At 42.2% G+C, this 20,259-nt stretch overlaps 1 protein-coding gene across 1 annotated transcript in view; it reads left to right on the forward strand.

Annotated features, from left to right (window-relative positions):
- Positions 1-442: 442 nt before the first annotated feature.
- Positions 443-20,259, forward strand: part of MAML3 (mastermind like transcriptional coactivator 3) — a 180,984-nt gene continuing 161,167 nt past the window's right edge. The window contains exon 1 of the mRNA XM_024736015.1: positions 443-1,946. Within this exon, the coding sequence (XP_024591783.1) occupies positions 567-1,946 (1,380 nt within the window). The 5' untranslated portion in view covers positions 443-566. The remainder of the gene's footprint in view (positions 1,947-20,259) is intronic.

Here is a 20,259-nt window from a genome sequence, read left to right on the forward strand (position 1 = left end):
AAAGTATTGTTGATTTAATTCCTTAACGTTCTCAAGTCAGATGCGACAAGAACTTAAGATAGGTTTTAGCACCTTTCTAGAGCATGACGCGTTTTGGTCCAAGTCTCACACGTAGCATTCATTTGAAAAATAATAATACGACGATGCTTCCCAATAGGAGAGTTATTGCCTTAACTCTTTCTTTCCTTTTGTTCCACCCTCCAGTCTTTAGTTTGCTTTCTATCTCTTAGCCGTGTGAGCGCTGCTTTTGGGCAAAACCTTTTCCCGTAGAATTTGAATTGAAGCCTGGCCAATTTTGAAATTAGAAGTATAACATCTTTCTGATGTGTTCTAAACCACTTAAAAATGAGTTCGTCGCGATGCATACCACCATGCTTAATGAGTAAGTAAACCATGACTCGGAGATTTAGTCATTCTCTTTCCTGTTTCTCTTCCAGCTCCAAGAGACTGTGAAAAGGAAGTTGGAAGGAGCCCGATCACCCCTTAATGGAGACCAGCAGAATGGTACTTGTGATGGGAGTTTTTCTCCAACTAGCAAGCGAATACGAAAGGACATCCCTACAGGGATGGAAGCCATCAACAATTTGGCCAACAATATGCCACTGTCTTCAGCTTCTCCTCTTCACCAACTTGACCTGAAGCCTTCTTTGCCCTTGCAGAACAGTGGGACTCACACTCCTGGGCTTCTGGAAGATCTGAGTAAGAATGGGAGACTCCCAGAACTTAAAATTCCTGTGAATGGTTGCAGTGACCTGGAGGACAGCTTCACCATCTTGCAGAGCAAGGACCTCAAACAAGAACCTCTAGATGACCCTACTTGCATAGACACATCAGAAACGTCTCTTTCGAATCAGAACAAGCTGTTCTCAGACATTAACCTGAATGATCAGGAGTGGCAAGAATTAATAGATGAACTGGCCAACACAGTTCCCGAAGATGACATACAGGACCTGTTCAATGAAGACTTTGAAGAGAAGAAGGAACCAGAGTTCTCACAGCCGGCCACGGAGACCCCCATCTCCCAGGAGAGCTCCAGCGCGAAGAGTGACCCATCATCTCACTCTCCTTTTGCCCACGTCTCCATTGGCTCTCCCCAGGCCCGGCCTTCTTCTTCTGGCCCTCCCTTTTCTACTGTCTCCACGGCCACCAGTTTACCTTCCATGGCCAGCACTCCTGCGGCCCCCAACCCTGCCGGCTCCCCAGCAAACTGTGCTGTCCAGTCCCCTCAAACTCCAAACCAAGCCCACACTCCAGGCCAGGCTCCCCCTCGGCCTGGGAATGGTTATCTCCTTAATCCGGCCGCCGTGCCAGTGGCTGGTTCAGGGTCGGGGCCTGGTGCTGTGCCCAGCTCTGAGCTGTCTCCGGCTGAGCAGCTCAAGCAGATGGCGGCCCAGCAGCAGCAAAGGGCCAAACTCATGCAGCAGAAGCAGCAGCAACACTCAAGTCAGACTGCAAGTTGGTCTCCTTTAGGGCCTCCATCCAGTCCCTACGGAGCAGCTTTCCCTGCGGAAAAACCAAATAGCCCGATGATGTACCCCCAAGCCTTTAACAACCAAAATCCTATAGTGCCTCCGATGGCCAACAACCTGCAGAAGACGACCATGAATAACTACCTCCCTCCGAACCACATGAATATGATCAATCAACAGCCAAATAACCTGGGTACAAACTCCTCAAACAAACAGCACGGTATTCTTACTTACGGCAACACTAAGCCTCTGACCCATTTTAATGCAGACTTGAGTCAGAGGATGACGCCCCCGATGGCCAACCCCGGCAAAAACCCCCTGATGCCCTACATCCAGCAGCAGCCCCCGCAGCCACAGCCGCAGCTCCAGGCCCCCAGGGCACACCTGAGTGAGGACCAGAAACGCATGCTCCTCATCAAGCAGAAGGGAGTGATGAATCAGCCCATGGCTTACCCGGCGCTTCCAGCCCACGGTCAGGTAAGTGTGAAAGTGGGACGCGCTTGGAGGTGCTCTCGGCGTGCGTTGCAGACCGTCGACGTGCGATGCTCCCCATGCTTCAGTGGTAGGGGGTTAATCACCTGTGGAAATCCATCCTACATCTGCTCATGTAGTTACCACGTTTGTTTGAGGGTTTTTTCCTCTTTTTCCTGAGAGATGGGGAAAGGAGGCACAGTATGCTTTCCTGTATTTGATTGCCTGGGAATCGAACTTCTTTTATTCTGGACAGCAGATAAGAAAGCGAAAATGACATAACGTGCTCACTAGGAAGGAAGCAGGCTGTCGAGGTCCCATGACAGAACGTGGTTCTCCTCCTGTAGCTTCTCTCCCGGGTCATGCGGTCCAGGACTGGGGATGGCGGGAAGGCCAGAGCGTTTAGGGATCTCTATAACCGTCTGAGAAGGTTCTGAACGACCTTGGCCTGTCTCACTGAATTATGAATCGTGGAAATTTGGATTCTTGACGTTCAAAGGTGGGAGAGTTTTCTGTGTTTGCAAAGGGAAGTGGAGGATAGATTTTTGTAGGACCGTGTAACGTTTTAACATTTGTTGATGTACTAGCACCATTAGAAGCTGTTTCAACCTCGTGACTTGAGAGTTTCGTAAAACCTCTCCAATTCGTTCAGCTCTGATTCGGGAGAATTTGATGATGACCGTCTCTTAGTGCTCTATTAAATTCTCCTCTTTCCCACTGTCTTTCTTCATGACATCCTGGTATCGGGGTGTAGGGCTCTCAGGGATCCATGGTAAAAATGAGTGGCAACCATTGGGGAGTGGACTCTTGTTGACAAGCATCGGCTCTCCTCACCCTGACCAGTGTAGCAAGCAGCCAGCCCTCCTTTAACTTAGCACGTCATCTGCCTGGCAGGGCGCGAAGGGAAATCCGTGGTTCTCCTGATCTTACCCCAACATGGGTGCATTCACGAGCCATCATTTTATTGCCAACCGCTGTCGGTTGTGTAGGCACAATTCTGCGCCTCAGTCCTCCCTGGATGCCCACATGTGCATTGCAGTTGGCGACTTTGCAGGAAAGTCTTTGCTTTAGGGGCCCTCGTGCAAACAGGTCCAGACTAGTGCTTGGATATGCATCCACAGTGGGATGCACTGGGAGCGCTGGGAAGAAAGGCAGGCAGATCTTGCATCACCAGGCACTGTTTGCATCTGCATATCTGTGTGTGCGCCCTCCCCCAGCCCCCCACCCCACCTCCCCAAGCCTGATGGAGGCTGCAGGGCTGGAGGTGGTGCTGGCCTGCAGAGGCAGGCCTGAGCCCTGTGGCTTGATGCTTGTCCTTCACAGCCCTTCCAACCCCAGAACCTCGTAGTGGTTTCTTGTCTGCACGTGCCGACCAGCTCTAGAGAAATTCTGCCTGGAGAAATAAAACTATAGCTTGGTTGACATCAACGGCAATCAGTCGCTGGTAGAAAAACATCATTGAAATGGGAACTTCTGTGTCTTATCTTGGCTTCATTAAAACTCTGTATACCATTGGAAAAAGGCAGCATTTTACACATTTCAATATTAAGTTCTGAAGCAGGCAGGAATATAAGCAATACACAAGGATGTTTGTTGTAGCCCAGAGGTTTATGAGATGGCGGGCTGTCAGAATGGTCTGCTCTTAATCTTAAGGCATCTTGTGCCTCTACATCTGCTGTTTTTCACACCGGCTACGGTAGAGTCCTTCCTCCAAAGCAGACCAGTGGTTCCAACTCTGCAGACACGTGGGTGCAACGTAAGCCAGCCTCACTCCCCACCCTCACTTAAATGTCTTTTGAAATTTGCCAGCTTGGGACGAAGCTCCTGTCTTTGCTGGAACATGAATTTTGAAGGTGCTTCTTTCAGGTCCTTATGCTTGCCTGGCTATGAGTAACCAAAGCCTTGAGCTGCGGAGGTCATGTTGAGAAAGGGCTCAGTCAAGTGATAAAGAAACAAAAGTGATGGTTTTCTAGATTAAACCTGTGAGCTCCTCCTTTCCTCCTTCCATCTCACGAGGTGCTTTCAGGATGGACAGAATCTTCCTTATTAGAATAATCATTTCTTAACCTCATAAAGAACCATCAAGCAAAGCATGCTTTTTAATGAAATATTAACTCACCACTGTTTGAAACAGGCTTCGACATACATATATAAACATGTGACTATCGTTTTGCAAACATAGCATTTATTTCATGCTTTTATCTGATCGTGGAGAAGTACTGACACAGCTCTTGGAATAGTTAATTACACTCTACGGGAGTACATCGCACAAATACAAGCATGAATTACAGGCAAGATATAAAGTATAATTATACATAGGTATAGTTCAAATTTGTTTTCTGCTGTTGCTAGTGAAACTTCACTTTACTCTTTCTTGGCCACAAGGACCATGATGAACACTTAGTTTTAATGAGTAACTCGAGCACTGAAGCCAATAACACTAGAACATTTATTTCAAGATAATTTTCTTATATAGACGTTTACTTATTTGGGACATTTGCAGCAAAAGCCATTTCTCTCAGGAACAAATAGAAATTCACTTTGTTCCTGGAGGTTTTGAGAAAGAGGGAGCCAAAAATAGAGAAAAAAAAAAACACAACTTATTTCAAAATTTTGAATATGTTTTATCTGATAGTTCCACTTCTCAGAATTTACATATTATTCCTTATAATTAGAGAATTGAACAAAGATTTATGTACAAAGGTTATGCTCATGGTTTTACTTATGATTGTGAAAATTAGGACCAAAATAAGCATTTTGGAAAAATGAATAATGTACATGAAAATCATGCTATTAATGAATGATTAATCACATGGAAATGCACAAAGTATGAGTGAAACGAGCAGATCAAATAACAGCTTGTGTGTCACAATCCAAATTATGTTTTTTAATAGGTATAGAAAAATACTGAATAGCTAAAATATTAAGAATGGTATTTCTGGTGGGTAAAATTATGAACAATTATTGTTTTCCTCTTTATACTTTTCTTTCATTTATTTGAGTGTTATTTATTGTGTTTTTCTTTTCATCTTTATTGGAGTATAATTAATTTACAATGTTGTGTTAGTTTCTGCTGTACAACGAAGTGAATCAGCTATATGTATACGTATATCCCCATATCCCTTCCCTCTTGAGCCTCCCTCCCACCCTCCCTATCCCACCCCTCAAGGTGGTCTCAAAGCACCCAGCTGATCTCCCTGTGCTATGCAGCTGCTTCCCACTAGCTACCTATTTTACATTTGGTAGTGTATATCTGTCAGTGCTACTCTCTCACTTCATCCCAGCTTCCCTTTCCCTGCTCTGTGTCCCCAAGTCCCTTCTCTATGTCTGCGTCTTTATTCCTGTCCTGCCACTAGGTTCATCAGTGCCGGTTTTTTAGATTCTATATATATGCTTTAGCATACACTGTTTGTTTTTCTCTTTCGGACTCACTTCACTCTGTATGACAGACTCTAGGTCCATCCACCTCATTACAAATAACTCAGTTTCGTTCCTTTTTATGTCCGAGTAGTATTCCACTGTATATATGTGCCACATCTTCTTTATCCATTCATCTGTTGATGGACATTTAGGTTGCTTCCATGTCCTGGCTATTGTAAATAGTGCTGCAGTGAACATTGTGGTACATGTTTCTTTTTGAGCAATCCTTTTTATACTTTGCTTAGTTTTTTTAATGTTTCATCATATGTGTATGTTTAATTCTACCACTAGGAAAAAAATGTTTTTAAGGAAGGAAAATACCCTATATTTTAAATGTTTATATTCTATTGATTTTTTTCAAAAAATCCTTAGTTATCCAATTTGCCAGTAGGATTGAGGTGACATCATTACTTTCTATTCATTTACATATATGAGTTGTGAATCCCTGCTCTAGGAGATAGTTCAAACCCCTCCTCCCCACACTTCACTCTCTTTTCCTTTCTCTCTCCACATCGCCTGTCGTTCCTTACAATCTTCTCTTAATTCGTATGAAAATCAGCTAAAATAGTGACAATGAAAATATTAATAAAATTTCCACCATTATATGCTTTCAACTCTTCTCTGAGTTATGCTCTTGTTATTATTTCTTTGATCATTTCTCCCTTCCCTTTTCTCGTTTTCCACTTTCTGGAACTTCTCTTCATCCTGTATTGGACCTTCTGGATTGCTCTCTAATTTTTAAAATATGTGTTTCTGTGGTGAAATAACCAGAACTTACTTTGGTTTGTGTCTATTATCTTTTCCTGATCTTGTTTCTCAAAGACAGGATCGATCTCTCTTTCTCTCTCTCTCTCTCTCTCTCTCTCTCGTTTTTACTAATTTTTCTATAGTACAGAACGCTGTGTCTTAAACATAAGGATGTTTCATAAGCCATTTGACGGCAATGATCAAAGTTTGGACCAAAAATATGTTTACAGTTGATTATCAGCTCCAACGGGGAGAGCGTTAGCACAGATAACACAGAGCTGCCATTGAGATCAAATAGAAGAACTGGAAAGGCAAGTCTAAAAACAATGCTTTGACAGGAGGTGGTTATCTTGAACCAGTGGAACAACAATGAGATTGCTGGGATGGCAAACTCTGTCTCTGGGTCCGACAAGTGAAAAAACAATGGAGCAACTATGAAAGAAGTAAAGCAAAAGCAAATGACTACTTTCTGGTCAAGGAAGGGTACAGGGATACCCAGAGCCCAAGAATAATTCCTACGGGGAAGAGTGGAAAGTGAATGATTTCCAAAATGTGATGTTAATTTTTACTAGTTGCAATCATAGGACTAGATAAATCATAGACACTTTGCTACTTTATTCTTCATTTGTGTGTTTTCTGTGTGTGGCTGGGTCTATCATAATGAGTCCCTATATGCTTATATTTTACAGAATGTTTTCCCCTTTCAATTTTATTTTACCAAAATCTGTTGGGTCTCCTGTGAGGTATATTATTATAAGCTTTGGTGCCATAAAGATCTCCACGGAAGGACCAGAGCTCCAGTATTCACGGACATCACGGAAATCTCTTTGAAGATACATTTTTCTTAACTTTAAAAACTTGGTGCCTCTTTGTTTAGTTTTTGTAAATTCTGTATTGTTTGCTTTATCCAAATAATACACTACCTAGTTCAAAAAATCGAATAGTACTATAAGGCTTACCATGGGAAGCAGCAGCCCCCGCTTCCTCCCCACCATTCTAATTTCTGCTTCCCAAAGGCAGCTGCTTCAATTCATGAAGTTGTTTTCTCTTATTTATCTCCATAAACTGCTGTTCCTCAATATTTCAATTGTTCGGTTCTATAAAAGACGAGGATTTAACTCACTTACACTGCCTCCTCACAAACAACCCCCTCCACACACCGCCTCTCTTTTTCTCTTCGCATACTCTCAGTAGAGCTCAATATATCACAAATTATGATTTTGAAGGTATTGCATATTTACATGGCTGACTTTTGCGTAGTGCCTCACAGTTTAGCTACGTAGTATACTATGGTTATATTTCCTTTCTTGTATAACCTTCTGTTTTCCCTGGAATTTATAACTGCCTCTTTTTTTTTTTTTTTTTTTTTGCGGTACACGGGCCTCTCACTGTTGTGGCCTCTCCCGTTGCGGAGCGCAGGCTCAGCGGCCATGGCTCACGGGCCCAGCCGCTCCGCGGCATGTGGGATCTTCCCGGACCGGGGCATGAACCCGTGTCCCCTGCATCGGCAGGCGGACTCTCAACCACTGCGCCACCAGGGAAGCCCTAACTGCCTCTTTTTTCAGTTGGTGTTATCTCTGCACCTACTTTCAGTCTATCCTCAACCCTTCTGACCGTGTACAACTTTCACTATTATCAAGTACATCAAATATTCTATTTTTTATTATTTTCTTTTTTTCTCTCTCTCCCTCTTTCTCTTCTTCCCTCCCTCTCCTCCCACCTCCTACTTCCCTCTCTCTTTCTCCTTCTCTCTCTCTCACTCTCTTTCTTTCCTTCGGTGTCTCTCCTGAAGGCTTATATACTCTTGTGCCAATATTCTTCTGTCCTACATTTTCTTGGTCTGCTGCTTAACTGAAGTCATACAACTGCCCTTCACCATCATTCTTGGAATATTTCACCCCCTTCTGTGTTGCATTATCTGTTTTTCTTGATCCCTCCTCCTCTTCTTTCTCGGCTTAGTCCCTTAAATTGGTGGAGCACATCCTCAGAGCTTCTTAAGAAATGGTGCACAGGAGACTGTTTTTATGAAAATGATTTTTGAAAATGTCTTTATCCTAACATTTGACTCATAGTTTGCCAGATGTAGAATTATAGTCAAGAAAACATACTCCGTGCAAATTGTAAAGGCATTTCTTCACCATCGTGTGGCTTTCGTACTGCTAAGTCCAGTGACGTTTGGATCTCCCACTCTATGTGTGGTGTGTAACCTCTTTTTTCCCTCTGAGAGCTTTTCACATCTTCTTTTATCCCTAAGATTTCTTGATGGTATGCTTTAATATAGCCCTTTTCCATTCACTATGTCTGGTACTATGACCTTTCTTTTAATTTGGAACTGTGTCCTTAAGATATGTTCTTGTATTATTTTTTGATCATTTCTCCCTTCCCTTTTCTTTTTTTTTTAACTTTCTGGAACTTTTATTCATCATGTATCAGACCTCCTGGATTGTTCTCTAATTTTCGTATCTTTTCAGTTTTCCATATCTTGGTCCTTTCGTTCTACATTCTGTGAGATTTTCTTAACTTTATGCTCCAACTCTAAAATTAAACATTTTATTTATCACATTTTAAATTTCCATAAGTTCTTCCTTGTTCTCTGATTTACCCTTTTTCGATCTAAAGCTATTAATTATCATTTTAAAACTAAGTTTTCTTGTACTCCCTGCTTTGTCTCTGTTTCTCCTAAGCACCATTTTCCGTATGCTCATTTTATTTTTCTTTCTTTCACATTGAAAGCTTTTCTCACATGTTTGTTTATTTAAGGGGTGGGGCGCGATAATGCTAACTGTGCGCTTAGATAGGGCTTGTCAAATGTGGAGCTTCACTGTAGGGGGATTGAGCTAGAACCCAGCCACTTCACTAGGCCAGCGTCTACAGATTTTTCCCCCCAGGGCCAGTCAGAAAAGACTCCCCCAACCTCGTTACAGAGAGTTGTAAATCTAGAGGCCGGCTTTCAGGAGCTGAGCAGAGGAAGGGAATCGGCAGGTGGTGGTGATGGTGAGGGGTATCTCAGTAAATACTTTGTAGACTTTCACTTAATTTCCCTGTTTTGTATGGCTCCTCAGCCCACCCTCAGCCAGGGCTGGGATGCAGGATTCCAGAGCTTTGTGGCTTCACCTCTCCCGACTCCTTCTTCCAGTCTGGGGTTGTGTATCTGGTCCACCTCTTCATTAAACAGAACTTTAGCCAATTTTCCTTTTGTGTGCACCCCACCCTGGCATTCAGAGGTGCTTCTGACTCCTGAGATTTTACAGCATCCTTTAACTTGACCCATCTTGCTTTATTTCTGGCTTCCCCCACTGCCGGATTAGATTTAGCTTTCCCTAAACAGCTCAGTCGTTCACCACTCAGCCATCTGATTTTCATCTTCCAGAATTTTGTTGACACCCTGGATGGCTATTTCCATCCCCCACCCTCTTTGTTTTTGGATGCTTATGTCATTTTTATTACTTTATTGTCACTATACCAGGGAGTTGGAAAATCCAAGACAAGTGTGGATGTTCAGTCTACCGCAGGCTTCCTTGGCGACTTTCAACACCTTTCTATCTGAATATCGAATACTGTCCGATGTTGAAATTTATATGTTACAGCATATTTCACATTATTGCTTCTAACATTTTGGGCTTTAATAGAGCTGATTTCATGAATGCTAAAGTGCTCTCTTGACATAAAATGTACATGTCAAATACATGTGTTCAGAAAGACAGCAGTGTCAACATGACCATCCTGCTATTTTAGAATAAGATCTGGTGGTTATAACCATTGAGTAGTTTTTAGAATCTTGAAAATATTGACTTACTTCAAGGACTATAGAAACAATTTAAGTTCCATGACCCTGACTAAGCCAATAGCATCTGGCAACTCAGATGCAAGGTAAAATATTGACAGAACCCCCATCACTGACTTAATCCAGGGCCTCCCAGCTGAGGGGAAACCCGTGGGCAGAAGCACTACCAAATTCCAGATAATAAATGAAATGTTCCAATTCATGGGTAATTCATGTTCCAATTCATGTTCCAATTCATGTTCCCGGTACACGGCATAATAGGTCATTTCCATCCACATACTGGCATATTTTGAAAATCCTGATTGATATTCTGTCGGAGTCTTACAAATATGAGGCTAAGAGTAAACAGCAGAGAAAGAAAAGTTTTAGGAAAGGAATTCATTTTATAATAGTGCTGTGGAAGAAAGAGGTTTTAATTAGCCCCCTATGAGAATACTCTTTAAAGGTTTTGTGGGATGAGAATATTCTTATTTACTGAGGGAGCTTACAACCCATCAGACAGTCATTCTGAAACTTTTGTGGGCCTAAGAATCACCTGGAGAAATTGCTCAAGATACAGGGGATCAGATTCCACTGCCAAAGATGCACAATCGGTAGGTCTACGACGAGGCTTGGGAAGGTGGATGTTAGTAAGCAATCCATCACCATTTTCTATTGGAGAAATAGTACATAAGATAACTGGAACTACAGTTAAAGCAACCTATGTTTATTTCACTGCTCAGTATTTGCATGTGCTTAAGTTATTGTCCGTGGAACTATAAATTCTGCAAGGTCTCCGGCTTGTATCGTTTGAAGTAAGATGGAAAAGTTAGGGTACTCTGCGCTTCCTGGATTTCTTTTTCTTTTTGGGGATAGAGTGATTTTTTTTTTTTTTTTTTTTTTTTTGGCGGTACACGGGCCTCTCACTGTTGTGGCCTCTCCCGTTGCAGAGCACAGGCTCCGGACGCACAGGCTCAGCCGCCATGGCTGTGAAAAAAATAATAATAATAATAGTATCATCTACAGTGTCTGGCAATCTAGTTGGGGAGATGAGAAGGCTTATGAAACAAGTAAATACAAGGCAGCAAGTGGTTAAGTGCCATCTTAACTAAATTCTACATTAAGGCTCATGGGCAGAGAGAGGCGAGGGTCAGGACTGCCGGGAGTGGAAAGGAGAAGCCTCCAAGGGGGAGTAGCCTTGAGGCAGACCAAGAATAAGTAGGAGCTGGATGCGTGGAAGGTGGTGGAAAGACATTCTGGCGCGGGCAAGGGGTTGTTCCTTAAGAGATGATACAGATTCTGACCAGTCTGGAGGGAAGGTTACCCTTGGAGAATAGTGAAGCAAAAGGCGTGGGAGAACAGGTAGTGGACGTGCTATTTGGAGTAGGAGAGAGGAAGAATCTCGATCTGGATGTGGCATTTAAATTTGAAGGAGAAACAGACACAGCAGCATTTAGAGGAAAGGAATAACAGAACCTGGTGATTGAATATATGATGAGATGAAAGGGAAATGAATCAAATATTTTTGACCATAAGGTTAAACATTAGGGTAGTATAATAGTTTCTGAAAGATGATAAGCATGTCATATATACATCGAAATATCAAAACTTCTTTGTATTTAAAAGCAACTCAAACAGTTGTTATTATTTATCTTATTCTGCTGATTTGTTTCTCTCATTGGCTAAGGTACAGCTTCCACGCTCTGCAACAGGGTGAAGCCAGCACATAGCACTTTTTTAAGTTTGTGTTAAATTGAGCCACAAATAGCTTCTCCTGTGTTTTGTAGTTGGGCTTTTTGTTTTCACAAGGGTTTAGTTTTCAATAAAATCCTATTATTATGAAAATAGTTGTTTTCATTCGAGTAGTAATAGACTATTATATGTTCCTTTTGCTTAATATTTCTATCATAAGGATTTACTTGGTCACATCTTACCTATTACTCGAAAGTCCTGTCTAAAGATAGCCAATCATGCGAGAATATCAGAGGCGCGGGATTCCAAGCTTTCAAACATAGTACGTCATCACTCATTATCTACTCATGGCAACTCTGGACTTTCCTTTGAAAAACAAAATGCTGTTTTCCGATACAAAGATAGTCTCTTATATCTTGGTTTCTGAGCAAGTTTCTATGGAATTCATCTGTTTTATGACACCAAATGGTTTGCCTCTGACCCAGTGCGTGAAGAATCAAAATGCCTTTCCTGAGTTAGTCACATTTCTAATACATTGTCATGATTAGTTAATATGATTCATGAGCTTATGCAGCTTATCTATACATTTTCATTTACTAAAGAGTAAGTATTGACTCCATATAGTATCCAAACTGATAACTCTCATTTATTAATATTATGATCTCCTAGAAGACGTTTTATCAGCATACCTGCATTCCCTAATTGCTTTTGCATCTGACACATTTGAAAGTGTATTTGGGCTTCTTTTCTGCACCGGGCTCCAGCCAGTTCATACAAAGGACTTTAATGAGCTTGCTAGGCCACCAATGCTTGCAGTGCCAAGCTGAAGGGAGACAGTGGTGCAAGGAGAAAGGTCATCTGTGGGTGGAGACAGCAGTGCACCTGAGGCCACTGCTAGTGTTTCTAGTGCCTGGGTGAGAATCGGGAAATGGTCACCCCCTCTGAGAAGATGGACCGAAGCTGCAGCCCCATACGCATCCCAGGCGTGAAGCTGCAGCCCCCTTGCACGCTCCACTGGACACTGTTGTGCTATTCATGAATTGCACAACCACAGGTTGGGGCTCTGGTACACCTGCTCATTCCCTAAAAGCCACTAAAGCGCAGAGCAGAGAGTCAGCTTCTCAGGTCAGTGCAGTAAGAATCCAAGTACCGTGTGCCACGCGGTGCCATGCTGTGCTGTCCCCGAGGGGCCTGGAATGTGAAACCATCAGGTTGAAGGGTGACCAAAGGCCCTGGAATGCAGGGTGGTTCACATCTGACTGTAGAGCAGCCTTCAGGACAGACAATGCTAGTTTCAATATCACTTCTTACTAAGATTTTCCTTGCTGTGGCAGAAAAGCCCCGAGAAAATCTTTTGGCCTCTCAGAGCTGTGACAGGTGTAGGTGTACCAGACTCGAGAGCGGAACTGCCAATAGAAATATCACACAAACCACAAATACAAACCATGGAATTTTAAAATTTCTATTGGCCACGTCACAAAAGAACCAAAGAAACGGATAAAATTAATTTTAATATATATATGTGTGTATTTTTAAAAAAGCAAATGAATTGACTATTTAAGCCAGGCTTTTATTTTTATTTTTTGTCCGTGCCACACAGCATATGGGATCTTCATTCCCCAGCCAGGGATGGAACCCGTGCCCCCTACAGTGGAAGCGGGGAGCTCTAACCACTGGACCGCCAGGGAATTCCCTTAATCTATTTTTATTTAGCCCAATATATGAAAATATGATGTCAAAGAATATAAAAATTGTTAATGAGATATTTGTCATTGTTTTCTTCATACCAAGTCTTTGACATCGGGTGTGTCTTTTACACTTACAGCACAACTCAGTTTGCACAGGCCACGTTTTGGGTGTTCAATAGCCACACATGGCTAGTGGCCAGGTGTTGGACAGGGCAGGTCTGAAACAACAATAGCAAAAGTCTGCTGTGTGATCAGAAAGGCGATCGGCAGGACCAGAGGTGAAGCGGGATGAAAATGTTTTGGCTGTTTCAGAGCCGCTGATTCTTTATGTCAACTCTTAACAGCTCTGTGACCCTAAACTGGACGGCATAGACTGGACAGAATAGACTGGTGCCTCCCATTGCCCACCCGACATCCCGAGAGCCACACACAGCAGGCTCTGTGTCCTTGTCATTTGAATTCACCTGCTCTGCGTGGCCCACGGCCTTCAGATACTTCCACAGCCGTTTGTTACCCGGGGCTTCCCTTATTCATTCAAACCCTATTGTCAACATATAACATTTGCGAGCAGCAGCCTTGGGGCCATATAAACATCCTGCGGTGGGTCAGGAGCGCCTGACCTCCTATTAACATGTCAGTGAGAGTGGCTGGTGCTCTGGGCTTGTTTTCTAGGGTTTTGATGAGCTTCATTAATTACGTTGAGAAAAAAAGGTGTGCAGCTGGAGAAGAACCCACTTAGCTCCACGCAAACGTGAATAATTGGACAGTTGACAGAGTGTTAAATTGGCGGTCTAGTGAGAGAAACTCGTGAATAACCACAATTCCCCCGAACGCCACAAAGCAGGTACAGTTCTCTCGCCGGCCACCTGCACCTTCTCTAGACTTGAGAACCGGCCGGTGTGAGCTCACGTGAGATCAGTTAGGGCGCTGCCCTGGCAGGTCAAGAGGAGACGCAAGAGGGAAGAGATATGGGGACATATGTTTATGTATAACTGATTCACTTTGTTATAAAGCAGAAACTAACACACCATTGTAAAGCAATTATACTCCGATAAAGATGTTAAAAAAAAAAAAAGAGTGGACTCGAGCTAGGAGGGATATTCACATCCTGCTCACCTCTTCGTTACCTGTAGGATCTTGGGCAGATTACATAAGCTCTCTCTGAGCTTTAGTTTTTCCATCTAGAAAATGGGGACTATAATAATAGGATTGTTATGACGATTCTGTGTCTTAATTTATGTATAGCATTTAGAATAGTATCAGACCCATAATATGTACTATATGCATTTTTTAAAATGTAAAACATTAATCATATCATAAGCTTTTCATACCTTTTTAATCCTCTGGGAGAGTATATCTGTGTTTCAGTTTTCCTCTAAGCTAACTTCATTCATTCATTCATTCATTCATTCAGTAGACATTGATTATATACCTGAAATATCTAGGTATTGGGCATACAAAGATGGAAAGATTCTGGGAGAAACATATTATCATATATATGAAAATTATGTGGACAGGGACTGCCAACCAAATGGCAAAAGTGTATTAATATTCTGTTTTAAAAACCCACTATTAGCAAGTTTTAAGTGCTGATAAAAAGAGTTTTCTTTCATCCTGGCCACGACAAGATTGTTCCTCCTGCAATTACCTCTGTTTGAGATTAAAATTACTTGTCATATTTTAACATACAATATGAATATGTATACTTTTTGTTCATTTCTGTTAAATGAGCAAAAACACCTCAAGAGAAAATCTAGCTACTTCCCCATCCCTTACCTTAGAGGTCTCTTAGACTATTTGAGGCCTGATTATTTCTAGAATCTTACTGTGTGGCAAAAATCATTTGTCTTTGTCAAAATCAGAAGCTTAAAAGGAGATGGGATTTAATTCAAATGAACACTTAGAACATCTAACCTTCTTGTGTATTAGGAGCACGTTAACTAGTATTCCCCAAATAATGAAAACTATTATTACTTTAAAACTGCTTTTCTCTCTCTCTCTCTCTCTCTCTCTCTCTCTCTCTCTCTCTCTCTGGGGAGTTGGTTAGAGTAAAACAGGCATTTTAGTAAAACTTTTAAAACCTAACTCCAAAATAAATAAGAGCTCTATTGGAAATTTTACTATATTAGTTCTCTATCTATATGTAACACATTACACCAGCAATTCAGCAGCTTAAAAGAACAAGCAGTTCTGAGGAAATCCAGGAGCAGCTGAGCTGGGTGGCTGTGGCTCAAGATCTCTTATAAGGTCTCAGTCCCATTGTCAGCTGGACCGCAGTCATCTGAAGGCTGGTCGAGGGCTGGAGGATCTGCCCCGTGGGGACTCCCTCCCATGGCAGCTGACCGGAGGCCTCAGTTCCTCACTACATGGATCTCTCCCCAGGGCTGCTTGAGTGTTCTCATAACATGGCAGCTGGCTTCCCCAGAGTGAGTGATTCAGGAAAAAGCAAGGAGGAAGTCACCATACATTGTATGACATCGCGTTCAAGTCACAGACCTTTGCCTCTTCATTATTCTGTTTCTTTGAGGCAGGTCATTGAGTCCAGTCACCTTCTAGAGGAGGGGAATTAGTTCTGCCCTCTGAATGGAGTGTCACAAATTTGTGGACACCATAATTACCATGAAAGGCTTTTGACATTTCATAAGGTGCTTAAGTGGTATTGGCACAGAGATGCTTAGGGTGGGGAAAACTGAGCTGGCAAAGACGAGCAGACTCATCTGGTGGGTGTGGGTGGGCGTGGTGTCCAGAGTCGGGGAGGGGAGGGGAGGGAGGAGGCCGGAAATCATAGGCTCCAACACGCCAGAAACTTGCTTCTCTTTATTTTGCAGCCCTGGTCCTAATATCAAATATGCCTTGTGGCAGAGAATTAATGTAGAATTCTGAGGTCCAGTGCGAAGAAGCCTTTGCTTTTATTTAAAGCAGGAAATACAATTTTAGAAGACCTAGCATCTGAGCTAGTATCTCATTGACACTAAACCCAACCTTGTTAGTTACGTGATTTTTTCACTTCTGCTTTAAGAATTCTTTCCCTCATCTTTTCACTTGAAGGCATTTATTGTTTCTGTCCTGTGGCTTCTATCCTATGGCTTTCTATCCTATGGCTTCTGTCCTTGCCCTCGTCCTCTGTGCTGTGTTTCCTACTGAAGTATTTCTCCCTGAAAGCCATTTCGTGCTGATGCTGCAGTTCCACGGCACCTCAGAGTTCCTCCAGTACATCCTTCGGTTCCTCCGTCTTCCATCTTATGACCTGGGTGCTGCCGTTAGTCACGTTGTAGTTTCCTATTATTGCATATTACAGGGGCCAAAGCCCACAGTGCCCCGTGCTGTCCACTTAGTCATCCCTCTCCACATTTGTATTATTCACAGCAAGATGCGTGCATGCAAATCCTTTAAGTCCTTCGGGCTTTTCTTTCCATTTCCCCTTCAAATATGAATCACCTAGCAACATTTCCTGAGGACCAATTGCACACGAACGAAGCTATATTCCCGTTACTGTGAGCATCACAAAGGATGTAAAAGGCACGGTTCCTGCCCTTAAGAAGTTTATCCTCTAGTAAAAGCTGGATTTAAAAAAAAAAAATTAAGTAATAACAGCATACAGATTCCTAGTTATATTCAATAGAGTGACATGTTGTCCAAGTTACGGTGATGAAATTCAAAGGTTATTCTTTTGTATACCTTTTAATAGAGAAAACTAGCTGTCTTTTGGATTAAGTAAATGCATGTACATTGATGAGAAATACTGCTACAAGAAAGTCGTTCAGTGGGGTTGACTTCCTAGTATTGTAAATACATTCCACCCAATCTGATGAAAAATGTGTTTTTGAAACCAAAATAAAGCAAGCATTTATGAATAATCTGTACACCCTATTAATGTAATATATAATTAGCTACAACTAGTAACTGAAATATAAGCAGAAGGATAACTTGTTCATGTTCTAGTTTTTCTTCTGTTTTGAAAGACATCAGCCGTGTGCTTTGATGTACTTTTTTTTTTTTTTTTTGCAGGACGTGGGCCTCTCACTGTTGTGGCCTCTCCCGTTGCGGAGCACAGGCTCCGGACGCGCAGGCTCAGCGGCCATGGCTTACGGGCCCAGCCGCTCCGCGGCATGTGGGATCCTCCTGGACTGGGGCAGGAACCCGTGTCCCCTGCATCAGCAGGTGGATTCTCAACCACTGCGCCACCAGGAAAGCCCGAAAATTTGTATTTTTAAAGGCTTTTGTCTTACATATACTAAATTACTATAGAAACAAGAATTGGAAAGTATCAATCAGACTCTTCAATCTGTCTTCACTTTGCCATGTTTCCCACACCAACATGGGATTGAAATACAGTCATCCCTTGGTATCCAAGGGGAATGTTTCCAGTACCCCCCATGGATACCAAAATCTGAGGATGTCTCAAGTTCCTTACATAAAATGGCATAGTATCTGTATGTAACCTACCCACATCCTCTCTTATACTTTGAATCAACTCTGGGTTACTTATAATACCTACTACAATGTAAATGCTATGTAAATAGTTGCTGCATGGCAAATTCTTTTGCTTTGGGGAACTTTCTGGAATTTCTTTTCAGGTATTTTTGATCCACAGTTGGTTGACTCCACAGATGTGGAACCAACCCACAGATACACTGTAATTCGTTCTAACAGTGACATGTACAGAAAGCCCATAGCACAGCTCAGTGTGCCCCACCCATTTCTGTGACTCTCTCTGGATCACACAAGATTATTTTAAGTAATAAAATGTCAACAGTAATAAATATAATTAGGAAGGAAATTTGGATAAACCTATGCACAGGAAAAGACTTATTTTAGAATCTTTTCCTCTGAACTTTTTTTTTTTTTTGGTCAGGATTGAGTTTCTTTTTAATACCAGTGCTACCACTCAAGGAGAAGGAGAATTTATTTGTATCCTTTATCCTGTTTTGATTTTGAGGGAGAAATCTTACAAATTCCTTATCCGATTTCTTTAGACATGAAGTCAAAAAACCAAAATACTACCTTTTTTTTTTAGTGAATGCAATGTTTCAAGCATTGTTCTACACAGCCTACCTACGTGTCTTCATTTAATCTTCATGAAGCTTGTCATAACCGTATTCTTATCTCCATTTATATGTGAGAAGACTGAGGCTTAGAAAGGTCAAGTGATTTTTTTTTCTAAGGGCATGTATCTAGTCAAGGGGAGAGTGGAGATTTGAACTCAGATCTCTTTGAATTCAGGGCCCAGGCTTTGCTTAACTACTGTGCAAAACTGCCTTCCAGTTAAACCTGAATTTCAATATTGTTTTCTCTCAAAGAGCTAACAGCACTTTCACATATTAATCTACTCTCCTCATATCAAGCTGAGTAGCTAAGTGGAATGAATTCATAATATCGGATGAATCTTGAATGATCCTATAGCCAACCTTCCGTCTATATCCAGTATCAACAGTACTGTCTCTGAGGTCCTTATAGATGTGGAGGGTAGTATTCCTTGAAATTTGAAGAGGGACCATTACAGCTGCTCCACCGAGGGCCCAGCCACCGTTTTCCTAAACAGCCCTAAGTACCATCATGTATGAGAAACAGTGTCCAAAATTCTGGTTAAAAAGTATTATGGTATATTGAAACCAGGAACCATTTTTTTGGTATAAGAGTCATGGGGACTCTTATACATGATTTTTGTGTAAGAGTCACGGGGAGGCCAGGCCATCCCCACAGGGGGCTGTGAAAGGCAGTGAGGAACAGTGGGCCCAGGAAGTGGACGGACCTTAGTTTGAACACTGGCCCCTTCGCTTACCAGCCGTGGGGTCTTCCTCTAGGTATCGTGTATATTTGAATTTCATATATATTTCTTAACTTCAGTTTTCCCATCTGTGAAGTGGGGCTAAAAATAATCTGCCCAAGGTTAGTTTATTTTTTATTATCATTATTTTAGGTAGGGCATCAGAGAAGGACAGACAGTTTTCATGAAAAGCTTCCTAATTTGGAATCCAGCAGATCCTGATTCAGACGTCACATTGGATGTTTAATAACTGTGTGTCTGGAGCAGGTCTCTTCAGTTTCTTCATCTGCAAAATGAGATGATAATGCCTACCTTGCAGGGAAAATTAACTATGGTGAATGTCAAATGTTTGGCGTGGAGCAGAGGCTCAGCAGATGTTGGCTGTGATTAGTGTTTTCTGCGTACGAAAGCTGCTGAACTATTTCCCTAGAAGTTTAGACCAACTTCCTGAGTACCTTCCAGGCTCGAGGCTCGTGAATTTTAACTTTTTTTTTTTCTTTTTTAAGTAGCACATACAATGAAAGCTACAGCAGTATCACCAGAAAAATACACATTCCCCAAACAAATGTGGATACAATTACAGGGGATTTCATAGGCACTCACCTCCCCCCGGCCAGAATAAGATTCCCCAGTTCAGACCCAAGAGTTTAAAAATGTATGACAATCCAAATGGAACAGTGATCGCTTAGTATCCTAGTATTCCCGTTGCAACTTTCCCAGTATCGCTAAAATGGAATTGTTTACCAAAAAACTCACTTGATTCAGAACATTTCAAGAACACACATTTCATTAACGGAGACAAGCTTCTTTTAACAAAACGTATTTGTCAAATGCCTATTATGTGCCTAATAAGGTGGTGGGTGTTATGGGGAACAAAGGCAGCTTAACATGCGCTCGCCTGCCCTCAGCGTTTCCTTCTAATTGGAGAGGCAAGTGAACAAGGCCGCATGAGATGTATTAGCGCTATATGCTGATATAATCAAGCACTAAATTGTGTGTGCTTGTGTGGGTGGGCGCACAAGCCTCGCATATCATTCTCTGACCTTGAATTGTACACAAATCATTAGCGTCAAACTGGAGTTGCCCACTGCTCCCCCGCCCCGTATCTTTACTTGGCCGACTTCCATCACAGCCGCTCCCTCTGTGTCTGAAACACGTTTTAGAAATGAGGGGATGAAATAACACACTGAGGAAGGGAGGAAGATCCGCAAAGAAAAAAGGGGTCACCTGTCTGTCTGTGGT

The sequence above is a fragment of the Neophocaena asiaeorientalis genome, unplaced genomic scaffold, assembly GCF_003031525.2.
Source record: "Neophocaena asiaeorientalis asiaeorientalis breed wild unplaced genomic scaffold, Neophocaena_asiaeorientalis_V1.1 scaffold7, whole genome shotgun sequence".
NCBI classification, from domain to species: Eukaryota; Metazoa; Chordata; class Mammalia; order Artiodactyla; family Phocoenidae; genus Neophocaena; species Neophocaena asiaeorientalis.